This window comes from Mustela putorius, unplaced genomic scaffold (assembly GCF_011764305.1).
Source record: "Mustela putorius furo isolate JIRA1106 unplaced genomic scaffold, ASM1176430v1.1 tig00000129_pilon_pilon_pilon, whole genome shotgun sequence".
NCBI lineage: Eukaryota > Metazoa > Chordata > Mammalia > Carnivora > Mustelidae > Mustela > Mustela putorius.
This window is the reverse complement of record NW_025421290.1, coordinates 48445556-48466255: the sequence shown is the minus strand read 5'-3', so window position 1 is coordinate 48466255 and position 20700 is coordinate 48445556. Positions and strand designations below refer to the sequence as shown.

At 52.7% G+C, this 20700-nt stretch overlaps 1 protein-coding gene across 7 annotated transcripts in view; it reads right to left on the bottom strand.

Moving 5' to 3' along the window:
• Positions 1-20700, bottom strand: part of EVL (Enah/Vasp-like) — a 139634-nt gene that overhangs the window by 43713 nt on the left and 75221 nt on the right. For 3 of the 7 annotated variants that reach the window (XM_045073640.1, XM_045073629.1, XM_045073637.1), the window contains exons 2-3: positions 8429-8597; positions 2089-2266 (exon numbers count right to left, since the gene is read on the bottom strand). In XM_045073640.1, coding sequence (XP_044929575.1) covers positions 2089-2266; positions 8429-8597 — 347 coding nt within the window. Of the gene's footprint in view, positions 1-2088; positions 2267-8428; positions 8598-14496; positions 14678-20700 lie in introns of those variants that run through there. The other 4 variants (XM_045073608.1, XM_045073611.1, XM_045073617.1 and 1 more) reach the window with 3 other exon arrangements.

The following is a 20700-nucleotide window of genomic DNA, read 5'->3' as shown; positions in this document are numbered from 1 at the left end:
GCTGCTCGGTAAGGTCACACCTCAGGGCAAGGAAACGCCGAACTCGCTCAGGGGCCCGCATCTCCGTCCACCAGAGGGCACGCCTGCCGGAGCAGGACATCGGGTCCCAGCCAGCGAACTGGGACAGGCCGCCGCTACTCACGGTGTGAGCTGCCAACAAAGCCGCGGCACACGCGGGCCCTACCCCTGCCCCGACGAGGGCGCGCGTCCTGCCCAAAGGAGGCAGAGGAGGTCGGGCTCGTAGCTGACACGCGTGAGGGACTGCCTTCTAAAGGTTTCTCGTTTGGAAATGAGGGTCGTATTAGCTAATTTCCCTGTGACTATGGTAAACTTAAGAAAGCAACTAGTAGTTTCTATTTAATGAGCAGTTGCTTTGCAAGGGTTACTGGTCTGATTAAATTAAAATGTTGTTTTTGACTCTCAGCGTGTCTACCTGTCCAGACCCAATAAAGTCGAGCTCTCACATGCTGGGGCAGGTGAGGCGGCTCGGATCAGAAACCGTAAACCCAGCTCACTTTACCAGAAGTATGAGGCTCTCCGGTGGAAAACAGCCTGAGAAACTGTGTCGGGTGCTTACGATGCTTCAGCTGTGGTCGCGCAGCTTCCCAGCATGTGTCCCAAATTTTCAGCGGGAAATCCATAAACCCTGGAGCCTTTCTGAGGCGGGGAGAACGTTCCACAAGTCCCCGTTCTGTGTGTGAGCCCCGGGGAGCAAACTCAAATCGTGTTCTTTATTTACTTAGAAAAAAATCTCCGAGGGTTCACACTGGGTCCCACAGCTGCCATCTGTCAGGACCCACAGGTCTATAAGAGCCGTCTCCCTCTAAGCACCATGTCCCCCTTCGCACCCTGACTCTGGTAGCAGCCGCAATGCTAGTGACACCACAGTCAAGTGCCAACAGTGGTGACTGCTGTGTGTCAGGCAGCCTGCTAGGTATTGCACACTCCACCCAGTGAAAAACTTAAAAACAACCTCTATCACCCCCATCCGACGAAGACAATTGAAGCCCCGAAAATGAAGTAACTTGTCCAAACTGTCCTCAGCCGGAGCGCGGCAGAACCAGGACGCAAACATAACCTTGCTCCTGACTCGCTCTACCAAGGCTAAGACCTCTAGCGAAGCGCGGGACTGTATGCGTGGACGTCAAGACACCTGCACCCCAGAAGGCTTCTGTGTCCCCCTGAAGCTAACATTGCGACTTTCCAATAAGCCACATGCATTTTTGCTCTGCTTAGAAACTTCTGCCAGCCGCGCCCTGCTCCCTCCTCCAGGCCCACTGGGCTACTCCAAGTATCAAGCCTGGCCCCAGCCCCCTTCTAGGTCCTTGGGACCCTTCACTGTGAGGTTTCAAGTCCACTTTCCTTCCTGTGTGTGCCCGAGGCCCCAGAAACACTGCAGGGCACTCTCCCGCATGCGCTGGGTACCTTTGCTGTCCCTCCTCTGCCTTGGGAGCTCCTCGCCCTTCCAAACTGCAGCCCAGGCGTCCCTCTCGGGGTTCCCTAAGTCTGCCCACCCCGAGCTGGAGCACTCACCACGACCCCAGTGCTAGCAGTTCACGAAGCTATCTGCTCAGGTGCATCTTGAGCAGAAGGACACCATCTATGCATTTCTTACCTATTCGGTCTGGCCAGTTTCCTACGCTCAGTGAATATTCGGTACAAGTTCATTAATGACGTGAATGAATGCTTTAATTCAACTTTAATTCAAATTGTTGCTTGTTCCCTCCCATCTCTGCTAAATATGTGTTTTACAAGACCAGTGCTCTAACCACTGAGCTATGGAGTCTGCCCGTTGAAATACGTGTTTTAGAATACAGAAGGAAGATGACGCTCGTGAGCCATCAGGACATTTAGCTTCAGGCACGCATCAGTACGAAGCCGTAACTCACAAACAGCAAGATGTGAGCACCATTCTCTCCTTCAAACTGTTACTATGCCCCTTCGAGGGGGAGTCAGGCAGCAGGCCTCTCTGAGAGCCCACGTAACCTCAGCCTGATGCAGCTACGGCGGGGACCCCAGGGAGCCAGGGCCAGGGGAGGTGGGGGAAGGAGGGGTCTCGGCACTGGGCCGAGACAAAGCCCCACTTACCTCCTTCTTGGGAATTCATGATGTTCAGGGCGAACAGCATGGCATTGGAGAACGTGGTTGCCTCTTCCTTACTTGCAAAGTTCAAGCCGTAGACCTGGCGGGCATCTCGCCACTGGTGGAAGGTGGGCGTTGCCTGATTGTACTTCAGCCCTTTCACGATTGAATAATTGATCACAACCTGGAGGGGAAAAGAGACAGAAATACGTGTAAGTAAATACGAGGGGAGTCAGTGAGCTGGAGAGCGCGGCTCCGGGGCAGGGATACTGTGTCCCCTGGAACTAGCAGAGGACCGGGAGGTGGGGTGGGGTCAGGAGAAGGGGACAGTGAGGCCAGGCAGCTTTTCAGGATGACTTCCAGAACCTTGAGGGGTTGAAAACCAGCTACTTCATCTCACTAACAATGCGGTGTAGTCCCGCCCTCCAGATGAGAGGCCTGAGCTGGGAGTCAGGTTCCCCGAGCCCAGGGGCCGGTCCCTCCGTCCAGCCATGTCACCCAAGGCGGTCACGGCATTTCTTAGGGGCCCAGTTTCTCCAACTATAAAATGGGGGTAATAATGCTTTACTGACCTACTGGGGTTACTAGGAAGGCCACACTGCGATGCATACCTTATCTAGATTTCCAGGCCTGGAGACCCTGGGGTAGATTCACCTAGTTCCTATCTATGCCTCCCAAAGCCAAGCACAGTGTCTAACATTTAGGGTGCATTAATAAATGGGTTATTAATTAAAAAGATAACTCAGAAAAGTTAATGCATAGCATTATTAGTCAATCAACAAACCTCAACTGTCTGCAAGGAGCAAGCCAGGCCCAGCAGTGCAAGGTAAAGTAGACCAGGGCTGAGCCCAGAACTTCGGGGGCTCCCAAGCAGTCAGGGCAGCCGCGCCGGGTCTGCCTGAACTCAGAGCTGCTCTCTCAGACAACTGACAGAGAAGGACTTCCAAGTTCTTCAAGGTGACAGGTGGTAAGTGCGGCTCAGGGAGGCAGTGCGAGGCCTGGAGTGCTTATTCTTTACTTGGAGTCACGTGAGCCAACCTCAAGGACTTACGAGCCATCAGTTTTCCGGCCTGGAAAGTGGGAAGAGGGAGCCCTGGCTGCGGCCCGGCCCCCTCATGGGGCGTGTGAGAGCACACAGCAGGCTGTCAGTGCTGAGACGGCAAGCTCCCTACAGAGGAAGTACTTAGGCAGAGTCTGGAGGAGGCTGTGGGCGACGCGATGGGAAAAGCCTGTTTCATGAGACGTTGAGAAGGACTGCTCAGGTCTCCTCGGCTCTGGGGCTGCAGGTTTCTGTGACCTGAAGCTAGAGACAACTCTGCCTGCTGTGCCCCCCTGGTCAGGAAGGGGAGCTCAGGGAAAGTCTCAGAGATGCCGAGGGACGTGGCCAAGCCCCCTACTCGCGGGCTGGCCACTACAACGTGGCCTCTGCTCGACCGCTCTCCTCTAGTGCTCCATCCTGCCGCGCTGTGGCTAAGGCCAGAGGACGGCAGATGTGATATGGCCAACATCCAGGTCCTAGCCATGTGGAAGGTGCGTTTGGGTCACTGTACGGTCCAGAGAGAGAGCACAGGCGAGCTGAATCCGCTAATGAAAATGCAGCTGTTTCACATCTTGACACAAGGTAATTTTGGCCAGCGTCTATACCCCCGTGGCTGGGGCGGGTCTCTCTCTAGGTTGAGCTCCGAATCCTCAGGAAAAGAGCTGGAGGTTTTGTTGCATGTATGCATAGTGACCTCGGGTTAAAACGCTCTTAAGAGGAGAGCACATTCACGGCGGTGTAGGGACCACAGCGAGGCAGCAGACCTGTTCCTTTCTGCCACGGGAAGGCCGTACCGGAAGTTCTGTGTGCAGGTGTTTCCATTTTTGGGCTGTACTTTTAGTGGACATTACAAAACCAGAGCAAGCCGGAAGGAAATGTTTTCAATGGAAGGAGGTCTGGAAACCACTTTATGTCAAGAATGGCTGGGGCGCCAGGGTGGCTCAGGGGGTTAAAGCCTCTGCCTTTGGCTCAGGTCATGATCTCAGGGTCCTGGGATCGAGCCCCACATCGGGCTCTCTGCTCAGCAGGGAGCCCGCTTCCTCCTCTCTCTCTGCCTGCCTCTCTGCCTACTTGTGATCTCTGTCAACTAAATAAATAAAATCTTAAAAAAAAAGAATGGCTAAGGGATCTCGAAGCACGATGAGAGAAGACTGCAGTGTACCACAACTGCTGCGAATGGTCTGTTTTGGGAAATGTTCAGTTCGCACCTGAGATGACTGTACATTCTGCCATTGTTGGCTATAGTTTCATAAATGCAAATTAGGTCAAGTTGGCCAATGATGCTACTCAAATTTTCTATCTCTTGACTTTCTTTCTGCTTGTTCAGTCAGTTTCTTGGAGGTTATGAACCTTGGACGATTAGAACCTCCAGCTCTGCTTCTGGATTTGTCTATTTCTCCCATTAGATCTGTCCGATTTTGCTTTATATATTTGCAGATATATTATTAGGTGTGTACAAATTTAGAATTATTAGGTCTTCCTTTTAATCAACCTTTCATCAATGAAAAGGTCCGTCTTTACCTCTCGTAATGCTTCTGGTCTGGAAGCCTCTCCTATTTAACACTAATACAGTCACACCAGCTCTTTCCGGTTGGTAGCCTGCCCTCCCGTGTTTGGAGGGCTTGCCTTTTTTCACACTCCCATGTTCAGCCTGTGTCCTTATCAGCTTTATTTTTAAAATAATTCTCCAGGCTCTGGAAGGACTGATCCGCACAACTGCTGAAGGATGAACTTATTTTAGTTTAGTTTAGTTTAGAGACTGAGAGAAAGAGAAAGAGAGAGCCCATAAGCAGGGGGCGGGGGAGGAGGGGAAGGGCAGAGGGAGAGGGAGAGAGAGAGAGAGTCCCAAGCAGGGGTCACACTCAGAGCAGAACCTGACACAGGGCTCAGTCCCACGACCCTGAGATCGTGACCTGAGCCAAAGTCAAGAGTCAGACACTTAATTGATGGAGATAACCAGGCACCCCAGGATAAACTTATTTTAAAAAGGTCCTACTTTTTTTCCTTAAGAGCCCACAGGTGCCGTGTTCGGGGGAGGGGTGCAGGACCGAGAGAGAGGGCCTTCCCTGTCTTCCAAGAGAAGGCCCAGAAATTCCAAATGTCGTGCACCATGCTTCTGAGGTATAAGCAGCCAAGAGCCCCTACAAAAAAAGAAACTTACTCATGGAAAACAATCTTCCTGATCCACACATTCACCTAGATCTAACACCCCTTGGGGTGCCTGGGCCTCAGTTGAGTGTCCAACTCTTGATTTCTGCTCAGGTCATAGTCTCAGGGTCACGAGACTGAGCCCGCGCTGGGCTCCACACTCGGCAGGGAGTCCGCTCAAGATTCTCTCTCCTGCCTCTTCCCCTACCCCATGCTCGCTCTCTCTAATAAATGAATAAATCTTAAAAAAGCAAACAAACAAAAAACAAACCCCTAGAACCTGTTGGTTGGTGAAGGCTCCTAAGGTCTCACCTCATCTAAATCTCTACCCTTCCACAAAGGCACATCCTTCCCAGAGTTCTCACCAAGCAGCCAGCTAGCTCGTGGGCTTGCAAAGGAATGTGTTCACCCTCCAACAGCATGCACGAAAGAACGTGCTCCTGGCCACCGAGCTACCTTCTTCCTGACAGTGTCCACACAGGACTCCTAGCCCTGTCTCAAGGGTTCAAAGAGAAGCATGCCTTCTCCTCCCCACGCAGCCCGTCAGAGGTTTGAGGGCCGCGGCCCTGCCCCCTTCAGCTTGCTTGCAGACCTCTCACCAGACCAGACACCCTTCCCCTTACAGACTCCAGCTTGTGGCACTTGCGTTGGGTCCCAGTGTTCTCGGTGTAGTGTGACCAGGGCAGAGCAGAGCAGGACTGTAGCTCCCTTCTGGACCTCTACTGTTCATTCAGCCTGAAAACTCACTAACATTTATGGTGGCCATAATTCATTCTAAACTCAAAATCTTTTGATGTTTTCCCACCTGCAATGTGAGACTCGGGTTAGCCCTTAGCAGACGATACTGCCATGTACTTGTCCCTTCTCCCATAAATGATCACCGGGCTTTACGCCTACCCATTTAGCACAGTGGGGCTGGTACATGCTTATGCTGTTATCCTCTGGGGTTCCCGGGAGACTAAAGTAATAGACATGAAAAGTGCTCCAGGAACCATAATCACGTTAAACGTGTAACATATTCTGACCTGGTTATAACCTGAGGGATCTCCATCTGACGTGTCTGATCTTGCAGTCCAGGTAGACTGGGAGACAGATCTGTGAAAATCAGTCTTTTCTCCTGAGGTCACAGGAGCTTCTGTGGACCAGGCTTCTGGCCACATTCTCTAACGCCCTGGTTTCCTAAGGATCCCTTGTGTGCTGCTATGTGCGTGTGCTCATGTATGTATGTACACATGTATGTATGCATGCAGGTATGTATACTATGTACGTACGCTCCATCGCTTTGGGGAACAGAGTCTCAGCCACATTCTAGGAGCCTGTCTCCTGAATGTGCAATTCCAAGTGGTGACTGTGCTGGTAACTTCTCCGTCAGACTCTGGGAATCTCTTAGTTAGATTCCCACAACACAACACAGCCTCCGAATTTACCCAGGAGGCCACTGAGGACTGCCACCAGTCCCTCCCCGTGTGGGGAAAAGGTCTCCCACACGAGCCTCGGCGCGTGGATTCTGGGGACAGGGGCAGGGAGGCGCGAGGCTCCTATGCACAAGGCGCATGTCGGTGGCATGGAATCTGGTTCTCCAGGGCCGGGGCGTTTCCAGCACACCATGCTGGCTTCCTGGCACGCCTTGGAGGGCAGCCATGAGGTGTGAGGGCCGGGGAAACTTGCCATACATAGTAAAGGGGATCACTCAGGAAACACCCACTGTGATCCAGGAGCTGCACTAGGTAATGGACCTGAAGTCAAAGCACGTAGCAGGGAGGTACTGCTCTGCTATACCAACCCATGGGTGTTGGGGACACGTGCCCATAACTGTCGCCATATGTATCCTGTAATATATAGCACAGTGTACATTTAAAAGGCAGAGACAGAACCAATGAATTGGAAGAACAGGGAAGCAGCCTCCAGAAGGTTTCTAGAAAACCCTTTCTACCATTATGGCTCATTGACAAGGGAAAGTGACACCTCTCAAGGTACCAAGAGTTCCAGGTTGGACCTTTCATTGGGGTTGTCCCTTTCGGCCCCAAGAATCTGAAACTTAACAGGGCCGTTTTGGCCAAAGCAGAAACCCATTCAACAGGCAACATACTAAAAACAGAGTCCTCAGTTTTTGTTCTTTGTCTTCTAATGGCTAACGTGCTGATTCTTACCGAGATAGCAGCTAACCTGCTGCTCAATTTAGCAAGGCCCTGACCAACAAAGGATGGCAGGAGGGGTTATTTGAGTAGAGTTTTTCATAAGTGCCAAAACCGCAGAAGCATTCCTTTCACTGCTGAAAACGTCCTTGTCAGTCTGTTCGAAGAGAGCTGGAGGCAGACCGTGAAGCGGTAGCCAAAGTCACTGTGGCGAAGCTACACGGTCTCCTCCTCTACGTGTGTTTCAGTCTGTGTCACGTCAGAGTACTCGGGTTACACAGGCACAGCTCCTTCTGCTGGGGCTGGCCCTGGGTTTGCACGGAATTAGCCAGTACACTCGCCATCTTGTCTGATTCGCTCAGGAGGTACCATTCGGGGCAGAAACGATCCCAGAGTCTTCAAAAAAGATTTATTTATTTATTTCTGAGAGACAGAGAGAGGAGAGAGAGAGAGAGCGAGCGCAGGAGGGGAAGGGGCAGAGGGAGACGGAATCTCCAGCAGGCTCCACACCCAGCGCAGGGCCCAACAGTGGGGCTCCACCCCATGACCCTGAGATCATGACCTGGGCTGAAACAAGAACCAGACGCTCAACTCCCTGAGCCACCCGGGCGCCCCCAACCATCCTGATATTCTTTCCAAAGGAAGACTCGGGGGCTGAGGAGCCAAACATCTTCACAACACGTCACTTACGGCTGTGCAGGCGGAAGGAGACACTAACATGGCCTGCAGTAGCGTTTCCACAGCTGTTTCCCGTCTATTATTTTATTCTAATGGGATAATGACACACAGTGAGGTACACTGCATGTGGATTACTGTCTCTGCAAGACAGATGTGAAAAACAACGTTCAGAAAAGAGTGTGTGCTCAAGGTCTCATACCATGCAGTCTGAGACCGCGCAGCGTTATGTGAACCCAGACCTTCCGACCCCAAATCCCGACCTTATTTTTTCCTGAACTTTTTTCACTGTGTGTGTGTGTGTGGGGGGGGTACGCCCACGAGCCCAGCCTGTTGCTCCCTCGCTCACCTGCTGATCCTGAAGCTTGACCCCGACCACTCTGAAGGTGTTGCTGGCAGTGTTGTGGTAGATGTTGATGCGGCTGAATCCCTGCTGGCCGGGTTTGATCGGTACCCATTTCTTACTGGTGTCATCGTAGACCATCACGGAAGCCCGGGCTTGGCAGATACTCTGTTCGCTGCAAACCAAGAGAAAAGCTAAGCGTCAGGCTCTGCTCTGAGGCTTTCCCTTTTCTGAACTAGAGGCCAACTGCCCCTTGATACCAAGAGCATCCAACTGTCCCTGGAGGGGCTGATCTATGAGTTCTCATTCTCCAACGACCACCAAAGGAGGGTCTGTGCCAACAGCTTACATGGCTTACAAAAGACGCACAGCCTTCCTCTCAGGAAAAAAGTGCTGGATGAGAAAGGAACTCTAATTCTAATTTGCCGACTGCCGACAACATTCTAGGCACTATGTTAAATAAGACACTGCATTAAAGCACTTACTTGTCACAACTCAGGACAGCCACTCACTGCCCCCATTCTGTGGACAAGCAAAGGGTGGCTCAGACTCTTAGGAAGAGTTTCACGAATTCACACAGGTATTCAGGGATTACATTTGGGATTTCCAACCAGTTCTGTCTGACTCTAAAGCACATAATATTCTTCACAACATCCAGCAAAATGTTCTATTTATGATACCATGACACGATACTATCCTACAAGCTGTGCAGATATCAAATGAATAGATGACCTTCTAGAGAACCCAGCAATACAAGTAAAACTAATAGCTGCATCCAACTTCGCTGAAGACATTCCCTCTGTTCAGAACATGACAGAAAAGCAGGGAAGAAACACTAGAAGCCCCCGGAGAGAGAAGATGGTCATCGTCACGATCAGTGCTACAGCTCCTGTCAGGGCGTTCTGAGGGTGTCTCAGAGCCCGCTGGCCTCTCCACTCGCATAGGAGCCAGATGGCCTAGAACGTGTCGTTTCTTAGTCTCCAGCATATTAAAGGCTCAAACTGAAAAGGTAAGGCGTGCTTGTTCTAGGTAGGCATGCCCAGAAGAGTGAGAAGTGGTGGTTACCAGAAAGGATGGCCATATTAATACAATTTAAGAATTAGAAACAATAGGGCGCCTGGGTGGCTCAGTGGATTAAGCCGCTGCCTTCGGCTCAGGTCATGATCTCAGGGTCCTCTACCAATGACTGGTGTAGCGGGAGCCGGCTCATTCCTGCCTGACGTGCGGCTCTTCCGCGGAGCCCTGCACCAGCCTGACATGCCTCTTACTCAGCCCTGCGCCCTTCCTGCCTCCTGGCCTGGGGCTCCCCCTGCTTGCTCCCTCCGTCCTTCACGGACGGTTCCCTGTAAACCTCTTGCACGTCATCATCTGAAGGGTCTTGGCGTCTGCTTCTGGGAGCACCAGAGAGACACGGCCCTGCCATTGCGCAGGTGGGCCATGCCCATCTGGTTCTCTGCGGGCCCAGAGCCTGGCACGTCACTCACTGCAGAACCTCAGGGCCTAGAGGGGACATTCTCCTGTCCCGTGCAGCTTGCCTTCTAAAGCAGCCGCGTGCAGGCGAAGCCTTTGACAGAAACTGCTCTCCAAAGCAGCCCACTTGGTTGCGATGTGGTTTCAGCTGTGAGGCCGTCGCCTCCCTCGTTCTGAGCGACACAGCACTCACAGTCCTTTCGTTACAGAGTGTCTGGAACAGCCCATGACAGTCCACTGGACAACTGAAGGGACACGTGGCCCTCCCCCCACCGTTATCGACAGGACAAAGCTGCCAGTCACTCTCCTCCGGTGAGGCCCGCTTTGTCGCGTGCTCCCGCAGCGTCTGGGTCCCACGTCGGGGTGGCAGGTTTTCATCTCAGTCTGACAAGCACAGATGCCAGCGGGTCAAATACACTTAGTGACGCAGAGGCGAACATGACAGTTGCTCACCTCAGAGAGCTCGCAATGACCCTGAAAAGGAGACAACTCGTGGCACGCTTTGGTGAACTGGAGGGACTGGGGAAGCCGGGTGACTTTCTGAAGAAAACGCTTCAGACGCAGACCTTCAGCCCCTGGCGAGCTGAGGAAGGGGATGTGGGACTCTCGGTGGGGGAGGCACAGAGCTGGCGGGGGCCGGGAGGCCAGAACAGCGTCTGCGGGGAACCGCAGCTCCTGGGGGCTGGCGCGGGCCTGGGCTCCCATCTCCCCGGTGCTGCAGGAGACGGTGGAAGGTACCCACCACCGTGCCCGCCCCTGCTACGTGACGGTGGAAGGTACCCACCACCGTGCCCGCCTCTGCTACGTGACGGTGGAAGGTACCCACCACTGTGCCCGCCCCTGCTACGTGCTGAAACACCAAGAACCCAGGAACTCATTTTCTTTTTTCCTTCTTTTTTTCTTTTTCTTTTTTTTTTTTAAAAGATTTTCCTTATTTATTTGAGAGAGAGCAAGAGAGGGGAGAAGGTCAGAGGGAGAAGCAGATGCCCCGTGGAGCTGGGAGCCCGATGCAGGACTTGATCTGGGGACTCCGAGATTACGACCTCAGCCGAAGACAGACGCTTAACCAACTGAGCCACCCAGGCGCCCAAGAACTCATTTTCTTATTCTAGTTATGGCCACAGTTCCTTGTCGTTAACACTTCAGGTTCGAATTGAACTTGGAGTTAGCCAAAATAAGAACAGGTTCTTTTTTTCCTATTTGAATGGCGCCTGTCTAGGCTTATTTTATCACAACAAAACCTAAAGGCAAGAAAATACCCATTTCTTCTACTTACAATTCACCTTGTTTATATCCCTCTGGGATTTCTGTTTTAGTAAAATCTTTTTTTTTTTTTTTTTTTTTTTTAGAAAATTTATTTATTTGAGAGAGAAAGACAGCGAGAGACGGAACACAAGCAGGGGGAGTAGGAGAGGGAGAAGTAGGCTTCCTGCTGAGTATGGAGCCCGACTTGGGGCTTAATCCCAGAACCCTGGCATTAGGACCTGAGCCAAAAACAGGCGCTTAATAACTAAGCCACCCAGGCACTCGTTTTAATAAAATCTTGTTTGCTGCCCAGCCTGGACATTGTCTCTGAGCTCCATCGAGACGACGGTCTTCTCCGCATCTTCCCTGGACATGAAAACCCTGTACTAACCACAGGCATCATACGCTTCATTTGTCTAGATCAGTTATCATTTGAGGGCAGTCAGAGAAATGTTTCTTTTAAAAACATTACTGGACAAATGAGTAAACCATTTATGCAAACACACACATGAATGCAAACAGGCAATCCCTCCCCCCCAGCCGTCGCACATAACCGTCCGTCGCCCTGCCCGTGTGGCCTCAGAGCTGCCGCCCTTCCCAGCTCTGAGGAACCCCAAAGTGCAGGAAGCCAGAGGGAAAGCTGAGGTTAGTTCTGAGGAGGGCTTCCTCTCTGACCGGCTGTCTTTCTGTGATCAGAACCACCAGCTGATTAGCGGGGGGAATCAGCCAAAACTCAGTGTCTGGTTTGTTCTCTATGGTGCTGCGTCACTAGGTCGGTGGACTTTTCCTCCTGGGGACCTATAAGCCTGCTCTGAGCAGGAGGAACCACCAGAATGTCTCTCCCAGAAGAAGGTTCTTTTGGAACAAATGGTCCAATCCCATTGTCATCTGGGCTTTCGCACGGGTACTTGTGGGCACAGGAATTTATAAAAAATTGAAGCCTGCATTTCCCTCCAAGTGGCACATGAGACACTGACGAAGCTTTGAAGAACCCTTTTGTTAGGAGCCTTAGAGGAGAGAAACTGTGATTGTGGGTCTCTTTTTCAACAAAAACTTAGAGGACAGTGTGTAAATTCAACTAAGGACAGAGGAACGAGGCTAACCACAGATGCTTGCTGGAGAACTACGTCTGGGCCTGGGCTGGGGGCTGGGGGCACAGCATGGGGACCCCTACAGCATGGGGACCCCTCAGGCAGGAGGTGGCTCCTGCAGCCCCGGGCTGTCTCTGAGGTGTATCACAGCCCTTTTCGTTGGTCCTGGTCCTTTGGGTCCGCGTACACACCCCTTCCTCAGGAGACTGTGAGTGCCTCGAAGGCGGGACCCCACTGTTTTCCCCTTCGTAACCCTGGTGGCTTCTATGATGCAGACACCAAGTGTGTGTGGAATGCATGATTCTGAGTGAGTGCGTTTATGACCGTGGGCCCGTGGGAACGTCCCAACGTCCCATTTACAGTGCCACTCGGTTTATTCTCAGACAGTGAGCAGCTGCCACATAAAAGCATCTGTTCCGGCTTCCCAACAATGTTGTCTGTCTCAAGACGCCTGGGATCTGAGGTGCTCACCATGCCCAGTGCCGGGGGGGCGGCTGCTTCTGCAGGAGCCCTCGGCCTCACCCCCCTGCACGCCCAGGCCTGGAGAGACTAAAGGCTGTTCTGGGTGAGGGTGGGCTGCTCTTCCCAGCCCCTCTGGCCAAGGAACCACGTGCCCTGTCCTCAGATCTCTCCTGCAGGGCCAAGGATTGTACCTCCCTGTCCCCCAGCTCCGCCAGAGCCTCTTGCTCAGCCCTGATGTGGCTGCCCCCTGCAGACAGATCAAGTCATCACACTGTCCCTCTGTCTCCCCAGCAGGACTGGGGACAGGGTCTGCCTGGGGCTACGGGTTTCCCGGGAGGCAGGTTATCTGGCACATCCCGGGTAGACCGGGGTCAGCGATCGCCCTCCTGAGAGCTCCTTCTTCATCTTTCACTCAACAGCCGTCACAGGGTTAAGCACCCAATAAGCACCCATGAACGTGAGTTTGGCTGATGTGAGTCCGTGTGAGCAGCTGCCCACTGCTACCCCCGCTGCTCCCTCTGGCTCTTCCTTCTCTTCCATCAGGCTCCTGCCTGCCTGCTTCCCCCATTTCTTTGCCACTTGCTCATGCTCCAGGCCCCTCTGGAACCAGCTTTCTGTCCCTGACGGACACTTAAACAGCTCCGCGCAAGGTCGCTGGCGCACGCTTCCCAGGGCAGGCGACTGCTCTGGAGTCCTCAAACCTCTCATCTCGGACTGAACAATGCTGCGACAATGCCCATAGTTTTGAAGATGTGATGTCTCCTGCTCCTGCCTCTGCCTCCTCCCTGGCTCCCACTTCTCTCTGGTGCTTCTTGAAGGCTTCTTCGTTCGAGGTTTTCTACTCGCCACTTACAGGAGGGGTGCTTAAAAAGGGGGCCCCAGAAAGGCTTAACGAGTCTAAGAACTCCCTGAAATTATTTGCAAAAGTGAGTGTACAACTTTTTCCAAAGTAGGTTTTCACCGTGTTCTCAAGGGGCCGTTGCTCCAAACCAGACTGTAAAACCACTTTAAAGATTTTATTTATTTTTTTGACAGACAGAGAGATCACAAGTATGCAGAGAGGCAGGCAGAGAGAGAGGAGGAAGCAGGCTCCCCATGAACTGAGCTGAAGGCAGAGACTTAACCCACTGAGCCACCCACGTGCCCCGGTAAAACCACTTTAAATCTTGGTGCTCCCCAATGTGAACCAGTTAGTCTTTCTTCTCTTTTTACTTTGCACTCACGGTTCTCAAAACTGTGTGTGGCGTGAGAATCAGGTGAGGTGCTCATTAAAACGCAAATTCTCAGACCCTTCCTCCAGAGAGCCTTCCCGAGCGTCAGCACTGAGAGCAGTACCGGGAGCCCTGCAGCCTACATCGAAGACTAGGGTCCGATCCCTGCTCTTGGCAGCCCCGTGGGCCCTCACACTCTGTGCCTTGCCCACCTTGTTCAGGACTCACTGTCCCCATTCTCCATGGCCTCGCTGCTCCAGGGCCTCGTGCTGTTCCCTCCGCCTGGGATGCTTTTCCTAGCCTAGCTTCCCAGTAATTCCTGCTCAATCCTACAGACCTGAGACCCATGTTACTTCTGCTAGAAAGCGCTCCTGGAAGCCCCAGGCTCAGGTAGATGGTCCTTCGTGGAACCCAGTTGGCATATCCTATGCCTTGGCACAGAACAGGTTTCACGGCAGGGGACGTCCAACAGCCTTCTACCTTGGGTTCCTCTGCTGGGCATGAGTGCCACCAAGGCAGGGACCACTTCCTCAAGACAGGCTTCCCTGTGGGGTGGTCAAAGGCTTAGTCCACAGTTCCTGTCCCGCCTGTTTACCTTGGGTGTTCCAGGACGACAGAGCAAATTCCTTGTGCTCTCCGGACACTGGGCTGCCCACACCGTGCCTGGTGCCAAGTGTGAGGAAGGGCGGTCTGTCCATGGCCCAGACGGCAGCTTGGCGGTAAAGCCAGGTCTGATGGCGAAAGCATCCTCCTGACGCTGGGCCAGTTAAAAGGACTTGCCAGAATTACTCAAGAAACTGAAGAAGAAAGTAGTTCCCTCTGCCTAAGGTTTCTTCTCCCTCCTGTGTCCACAGGTCTGCGCCTCACCTTTTCTTTAAAGCTCGGGCCAAGTGCCACGGCCTTCAGCAAACATCTGGTTCATTCCCATTCACTTGGTAACTATGAAGGGAACAGCAGGATGTAAGTCTCTGGGGAGGAAAAGAACATGTCCCTGCCCCGAAGGGATTACAGTCTAGCAGGAAACATGAACACTTACGAAATGGGCATGCTAATGCCGTCACAGGGAAATCACGGGGTTCTGCGGGAGGAATTCTCTTCCGTAAAACAGAGCCAAGAAAATGGAGGCATCTTTCTCTGTGCAGGTGCCCAGTATCCAGTACAGTCCGCGTGCTCAACACGTGTGCGTCTGCCCCTTGGCCCCCTTGTTGGCCTTGTGTCCTCTGATCACGTTCAAGCTTTGCCGATAGCTCTTTGACTTATCTTCCTCCCAAGCAGAGCTGCTGAGGGCAGGCCCCAGGGTGAGCCATCAGCTCCCGCATGGCCTTCCCGATGGAGTCCAGGGCCATGGCCCTCGCGAGCCCAGGCTCAGCAGCCGCTGAGTGAACTAGTTAAGTGACGAGGGAACAGGGGAGGCCAGAGAGAAGTGGCCACAAATAAATGTTCCCAAAGCCAAGCAGAAACAGAGCCAGACTCTGAGGCGGCTGGTAAAGTCCTGACTTGTTTACTTTCAACATGAAAGTGATGAAAGTGGACTTGAAAAGCAGGCTGAGAATCATCTGGAAGGAAGCCCCTCAGCCAGCAGGAGGGCAGCCGCCGCGGGAGGTGGGGGCCGTGGAAACCTGTCTGGGCGCTCTGGCGTGCGAGGCTCCCCCCAGCAGCACGGCGAGGCGCAGAGGGGACCGTCCTCTCCTTCGTCACCCTCTCTCTGAAGCATGAAGTGCCCCTCCTGCCTGATGTGCAGGTCCCTCGTGTCAAAGCCCGTGTGCTGTCATGGGATACTCAACGACCCTCATGAGCAAGTGATCACCTTTGTCCCCGCGTTACATGAAGTGACTTGTCCCCAACAACAGGCACCACTAGCTCGGACCCCGTCTTCCTCCCTTCTCGGGAGGCCTCTGCTTCTGGCTTCTAGGGCCTTACTCGCTGGGTGCTCCCACTCACCCTTCAACTCGGCCTCCACAAACACACGCCGCACCCCTCGGCCCTCGCCTGCTGGGCCGTCTGCTCCGGGCCCCACCAGCAGAGTGCAGGCCCCCTACCCGCTCCACTCCAGTCCCTCTCTCCAGGGCCACCGCTGGCCTTCCGTTTGCCAGAGGGGACAGACTTGCCCTCGTTCTAGTCCTCTTGGCCCCTTGCTGCCCCCTTCCGTTGGCTGCCAGTGCTAGCAGCTTGGTTCATTTCTACTCTGCCCCTTTTCTGGCCAGTCGTTCCCAGTGAACAGGGGCAGAAAGGAAAAATCTGGGGGGCTGGTGTGAGCCAGGGACCAGAGAGGTATCAGAAACACAGGCCCGGGGCATCAAGTCACACTGTCCATCACAGAGACGGTGTGGCAGTGAAGGGAGCCTGGGCCTGGCCTGTCATTAGCTGGCGACCTGGCTTCAGGGGAGCACACGCAAGGCTCTGGAAAATGAGGGGCGTGATCTTTCTTGACTAGGTTTTCAGTTTCTTGGAGCTTGGATACGTCTGAGGAGATAAACCGGAGCACAGTTTACTAACATGATCGGCCCCCAGCTACCATCTTGGGTGAGCAAATGCTGGCTCTGGTAATGGCATGCCTGTGTGAGCGGAGACTTGGGTGGAATCAGCGTGACATGCCTCTGTACCCACACGCGGAGCTGGCATGACCCCTTATTCTGTCAGTCTCTACAGAGGAAACCAAGGTCTCCAGCAGGTTCTTCCCTGTGGCCTGGAGAATCACCTCGGGTGTCCAGGCGGGACTTGGGTTGTCAGGTTCTGTCCTGTGGAGCGTCCAGAGCTTGGGCTCATCCCCAGGAGGGGCCCCGCCAGCCAGGCCTTGATGCCAGGCAGCTCAAATGCCCTGCTCTGCCGGGTCCCTCCTCCGCCTGTCCTCCGTGTCGTCTCCTGACAGCCATCACTTCCCGCTGAGAAGGAGCTGCTTCACCTTTCCTTACGCCACTTATCACTGTACTGAAGGTCTGCTGGTTTTCTCTGTCCCCCATGAGGATAGTTCTTTTTTGGTTTGTTTTAAAAATATTGCTCATCCCGGTAGCCCCAGTGCTTGTGACTAGTGATTGCTCAGTAAACACCTTCGGATAAATGTCTGCTTTAGCATTTGCCTACACCGCGATGTCTCAGTTCGGTGACCGAGGAACACAGGGACTTGGAATCACAGCTTTGTCAGAGCTGAGAGATAATGACAAGTACTTTATTCAGATGGAGGAAACAGGCCTGGAGAAGGGGAGTGTTTCTTAGGGTCCTGTGCTGTTACGTGGAAGGGCCGTGTCTAGACCATAGATCTTCCTTTCTGCCATACAACAGGGCTTTTCTGCTTTACTTAGTAAAGCATTTTTACCACACGTGACTTATCTCTTCTATGGTTTTGTTTTTTTTCTGAACCATTTGAAAGTTGCAGATACCGTGATACTTCAATCCTAAGGTTTTTTAGCACACATTTCTTTAAAATAAGGACATTCTAATGTATAACTTAAATACCATTATTACATTTAAGAAAATACTTTACTAATAGATAATACAGAGCCCACCTTAAAGTCACCCAATTTCCCCCCAAATGTTTGATTTGTAGGGGTTCATGATCTACCGCATGACACTGGTTGCACTGTCTGCTTTTTCTCTCCTAAGCTAGAATGTTAGGCCATTTTCTCTTTTTCATCGATGTTGACTTTTTTGTGTGAAGAGCTCAGGCCAATTGCCTTGTAGGCTGTCCACGTTCTGGACTGTTTCTCATGACTGGATTTGGCGAGAACCCAGCACAGGTGATGGTGGTACTTACTGGACCCCAGCCCAGCAGGAGGCACCCAATGCTAGTGGCCTCCTCTTCCAGACGCAAAGTGGATTAAGGGAATGGCCACCAGATCCCTCCAGTGGAAAGGTGCTTTCCCCCCTTGAGAATTAGTCAACCATTCATAGGGTGGCTTTTTTCCTTCTAAGTGGCAACAGGCTCGAAATATGTTTAATGTTAGGTTCTCAACTTAAAATGTGTATTCTGAAATATTTCATACCTGTGAGAAGTGGGTTCCCACAATCCCACCACTCAGTCTGGGAGGTGGTGTCACCTCAAGTGAAACCGGGCACCTTCGCCCCCGATCTCAGGGCCCCTCCTCTCCCGCAGGCGCCGCTGTCTTGAACTGGAGGCTGGCCGATTCTGCGTGCGCCTCCTGCAGCTCACGCTCATAATGGGCTATTTTACAAAAGAGGTTCTCGAGACTTTTTTGTTACAGGACCGCTTTACGCCCATAAAAACTACTGAGGATGCCAAAAAGCTTCTGTTTACATAGCTTAAGTAGGTCTGTAGTCACCACAGTTGAAACTAAAACTGAGAACTTTCTAAAACACAAGAATGCACAAGCACCCATTTCATTACCTATCACAGTGACCATGTCAACACATGTCATGTAGCTTCTGGAAAGTTCCACCGTGCATTTGTGAGATAAGAGTGAAAAAGGCAAACAATGTCTTCATGTTATTATAAATATAGTTTTGACTCACAAAACCCTAAAAGGGCGGTTCTCCTGACCACATTTGAGAACGGCTGAACTACGGGAACTAAAGCAGTGGGTGAGGCCTGCATGTTTTCAAACGCAGAAACTCAAACGCCGACTGTTTGGGTCAGAATGAAAGGAAGGCTTTGGCCGCACGAAGACTGAATTCTGCGTGAGCCCAGACATCTTTCCTTCCGTCCGAACTGGTTGGGGGGTCAGCCTGCTCTGTCACCTACCATCGAGATGTTTGCCTTTTCTCTGCTATAATGCCACTGGCCCAGATGCTTGGACAGCTGTTCTCCACTTCTCTGTGGAGTCTAGTGGAATCTGGAAAAAACACTCCAACCAACTGTTGCGAGAGTCTGACATTCTCAGACAGAAGCTGTCTCACACCCACTTCCCACACTTTCTTTCCAGGCCACCAACATAACCCTTTCTGTGGGGAGCCGCCCGACAGTCCATGAGGACACTGGGGCCACTCAAACCTCAGAAATGTTTATAAATTCCGGTACATGCCTGTGTCCTCGCAGTCTGTGATTCTGCTTACCTGTGGAACGGGTTTCAACATAGCCTTGGGGCAGCTACGGAGATCTGGCTGGACCCAGGACTGGGGCAGTAGGCTCATCTCCAAGGATAAACTGATAGCTGAGGAATGAGGCCTGGCTGAGCCCCAGCAGATCCCCCGATCATTAGCATGGCAATCGGCTCGGTTCATTACACACCTGAGCAAGCGCAGGGACAGGCTGAAAGGAGTGACCCATGACCTGGGTGGGTCTGACAGACACAGGCGCAGGGTGCCACAGGAGGGCACAGGAGGTCTCTGTGTCTCTCGTGGATGAACGGTGTGAGATCAGAGACTGCAGGATAACAATCATTAGGAGGCCTTGGTCCTAACCTTGACTCTGCAATTCGGGGTGAGTTCCTTCAAGAGGCTACAGCTAAGCTTAGCTTTTGAGAACATGAGATCTGGTTTCAAATCCAACACTGTCAGGTGAGACCACCGTGACCTGGAGTGAGTGACCTCTTTGCTGAGCCCTGTTCTTGCCTGCCAGCTGGGACCAACAGTACAACACCTCAGAGGATGAGGATTAAATACAGCATATATCACAGTGCCTGGCACGGAACACTCTAGAAAGGATAACTTGTTCTTTTTTGCCTTTCTGGGTTCAGCCACCAAAGTAAACCACTGGATGAGACTGGCTGCCAGCCGTCTTCAGCCCAGGACACCCGAGGAACACCACACACTCTCATGAGAGTGGCCCGGAACCCATGTGGTAATGTGTCTCAGTTGGAGGCACATCTGATTCTTTGGAACAAGAGAAGTCAGAGAAGTTTCAAAATGCTCTCCAAGTGACCCAGCTACACGCCCCCGGGAGCAGCTGTTGAACAGCGCGCTCTCCGATGGCCCGTCTGACTGTAAGCTCTGGACTCTGACTCGCCTGTGACGACAACACATTCGGGAAATGCTCCTCTTAGAGGCAGTCTTCAAGCCCTGCTGTGGAGGCAGAGGTGTGGGTCGGACCTGGGCTGTGTGAGGCTTCTCACACCTTTACGCATTCAACACTGAGGGCAGTGGAACAAGGGGCAATCAGCGCACCCGAGCAGCCAACCGGCTAGCAACTGGACGGAGAGCCTTGGTGCCTCCACCACCCGAGAGCGAGAAAAACGTCTGCTCTCTGGCCTCTTCTCCACCACGCCACACGGGAAGCTGCACTGAGAAGGAGCTTCGGTAGGCCGGGCATCTCCAGCACACACATCCAACGTAGTTGATTAAATCCAGCAACTCGATAAATGTAGCAAAACAGACAAGAGCCCCTCCCCTCCTGGAACTTAGATTTTACAGGTGTGGAGAGAGAGATAAAGTATTAAAAATAATAAATAAGTTATGTAGTATGTTGGAAGCTGATAAGCCTTTAGAAAAAACCAAACACCAACGAAACACAATGAGGACAAGAGGGAGGCCAGGGAAGGGACTGAAATTAGCGGCTCCACCAGAAAGGGGCAGACACATTCTCTCCCGTGGCCCTTCCTGCCACACTCTGGAATCAGCGGGTTCCCACTCAGCGCAGACTCGTTCGACCACCATTTACTGGGAGCCTGTCTTGCACAGGCTCACAACCCCCATGGACCCTCCAGCTGGCACTCCAGCTGCTTACATGGCGCCCCCCACCGCCACCGTGGCAAGGGAAACCACAGGCCACCTGAGTCTGGTTTGATGCACTTCCTGCACACCCACAGGCGACCCAGCGGGGTGTCCTGGGGGCCGCATCTCCACGGTGCATCCCGAGCCTGGCTCTTGCTCCCCACCTGCACTGACTGTCCCCTCCCCAGCCCCAACC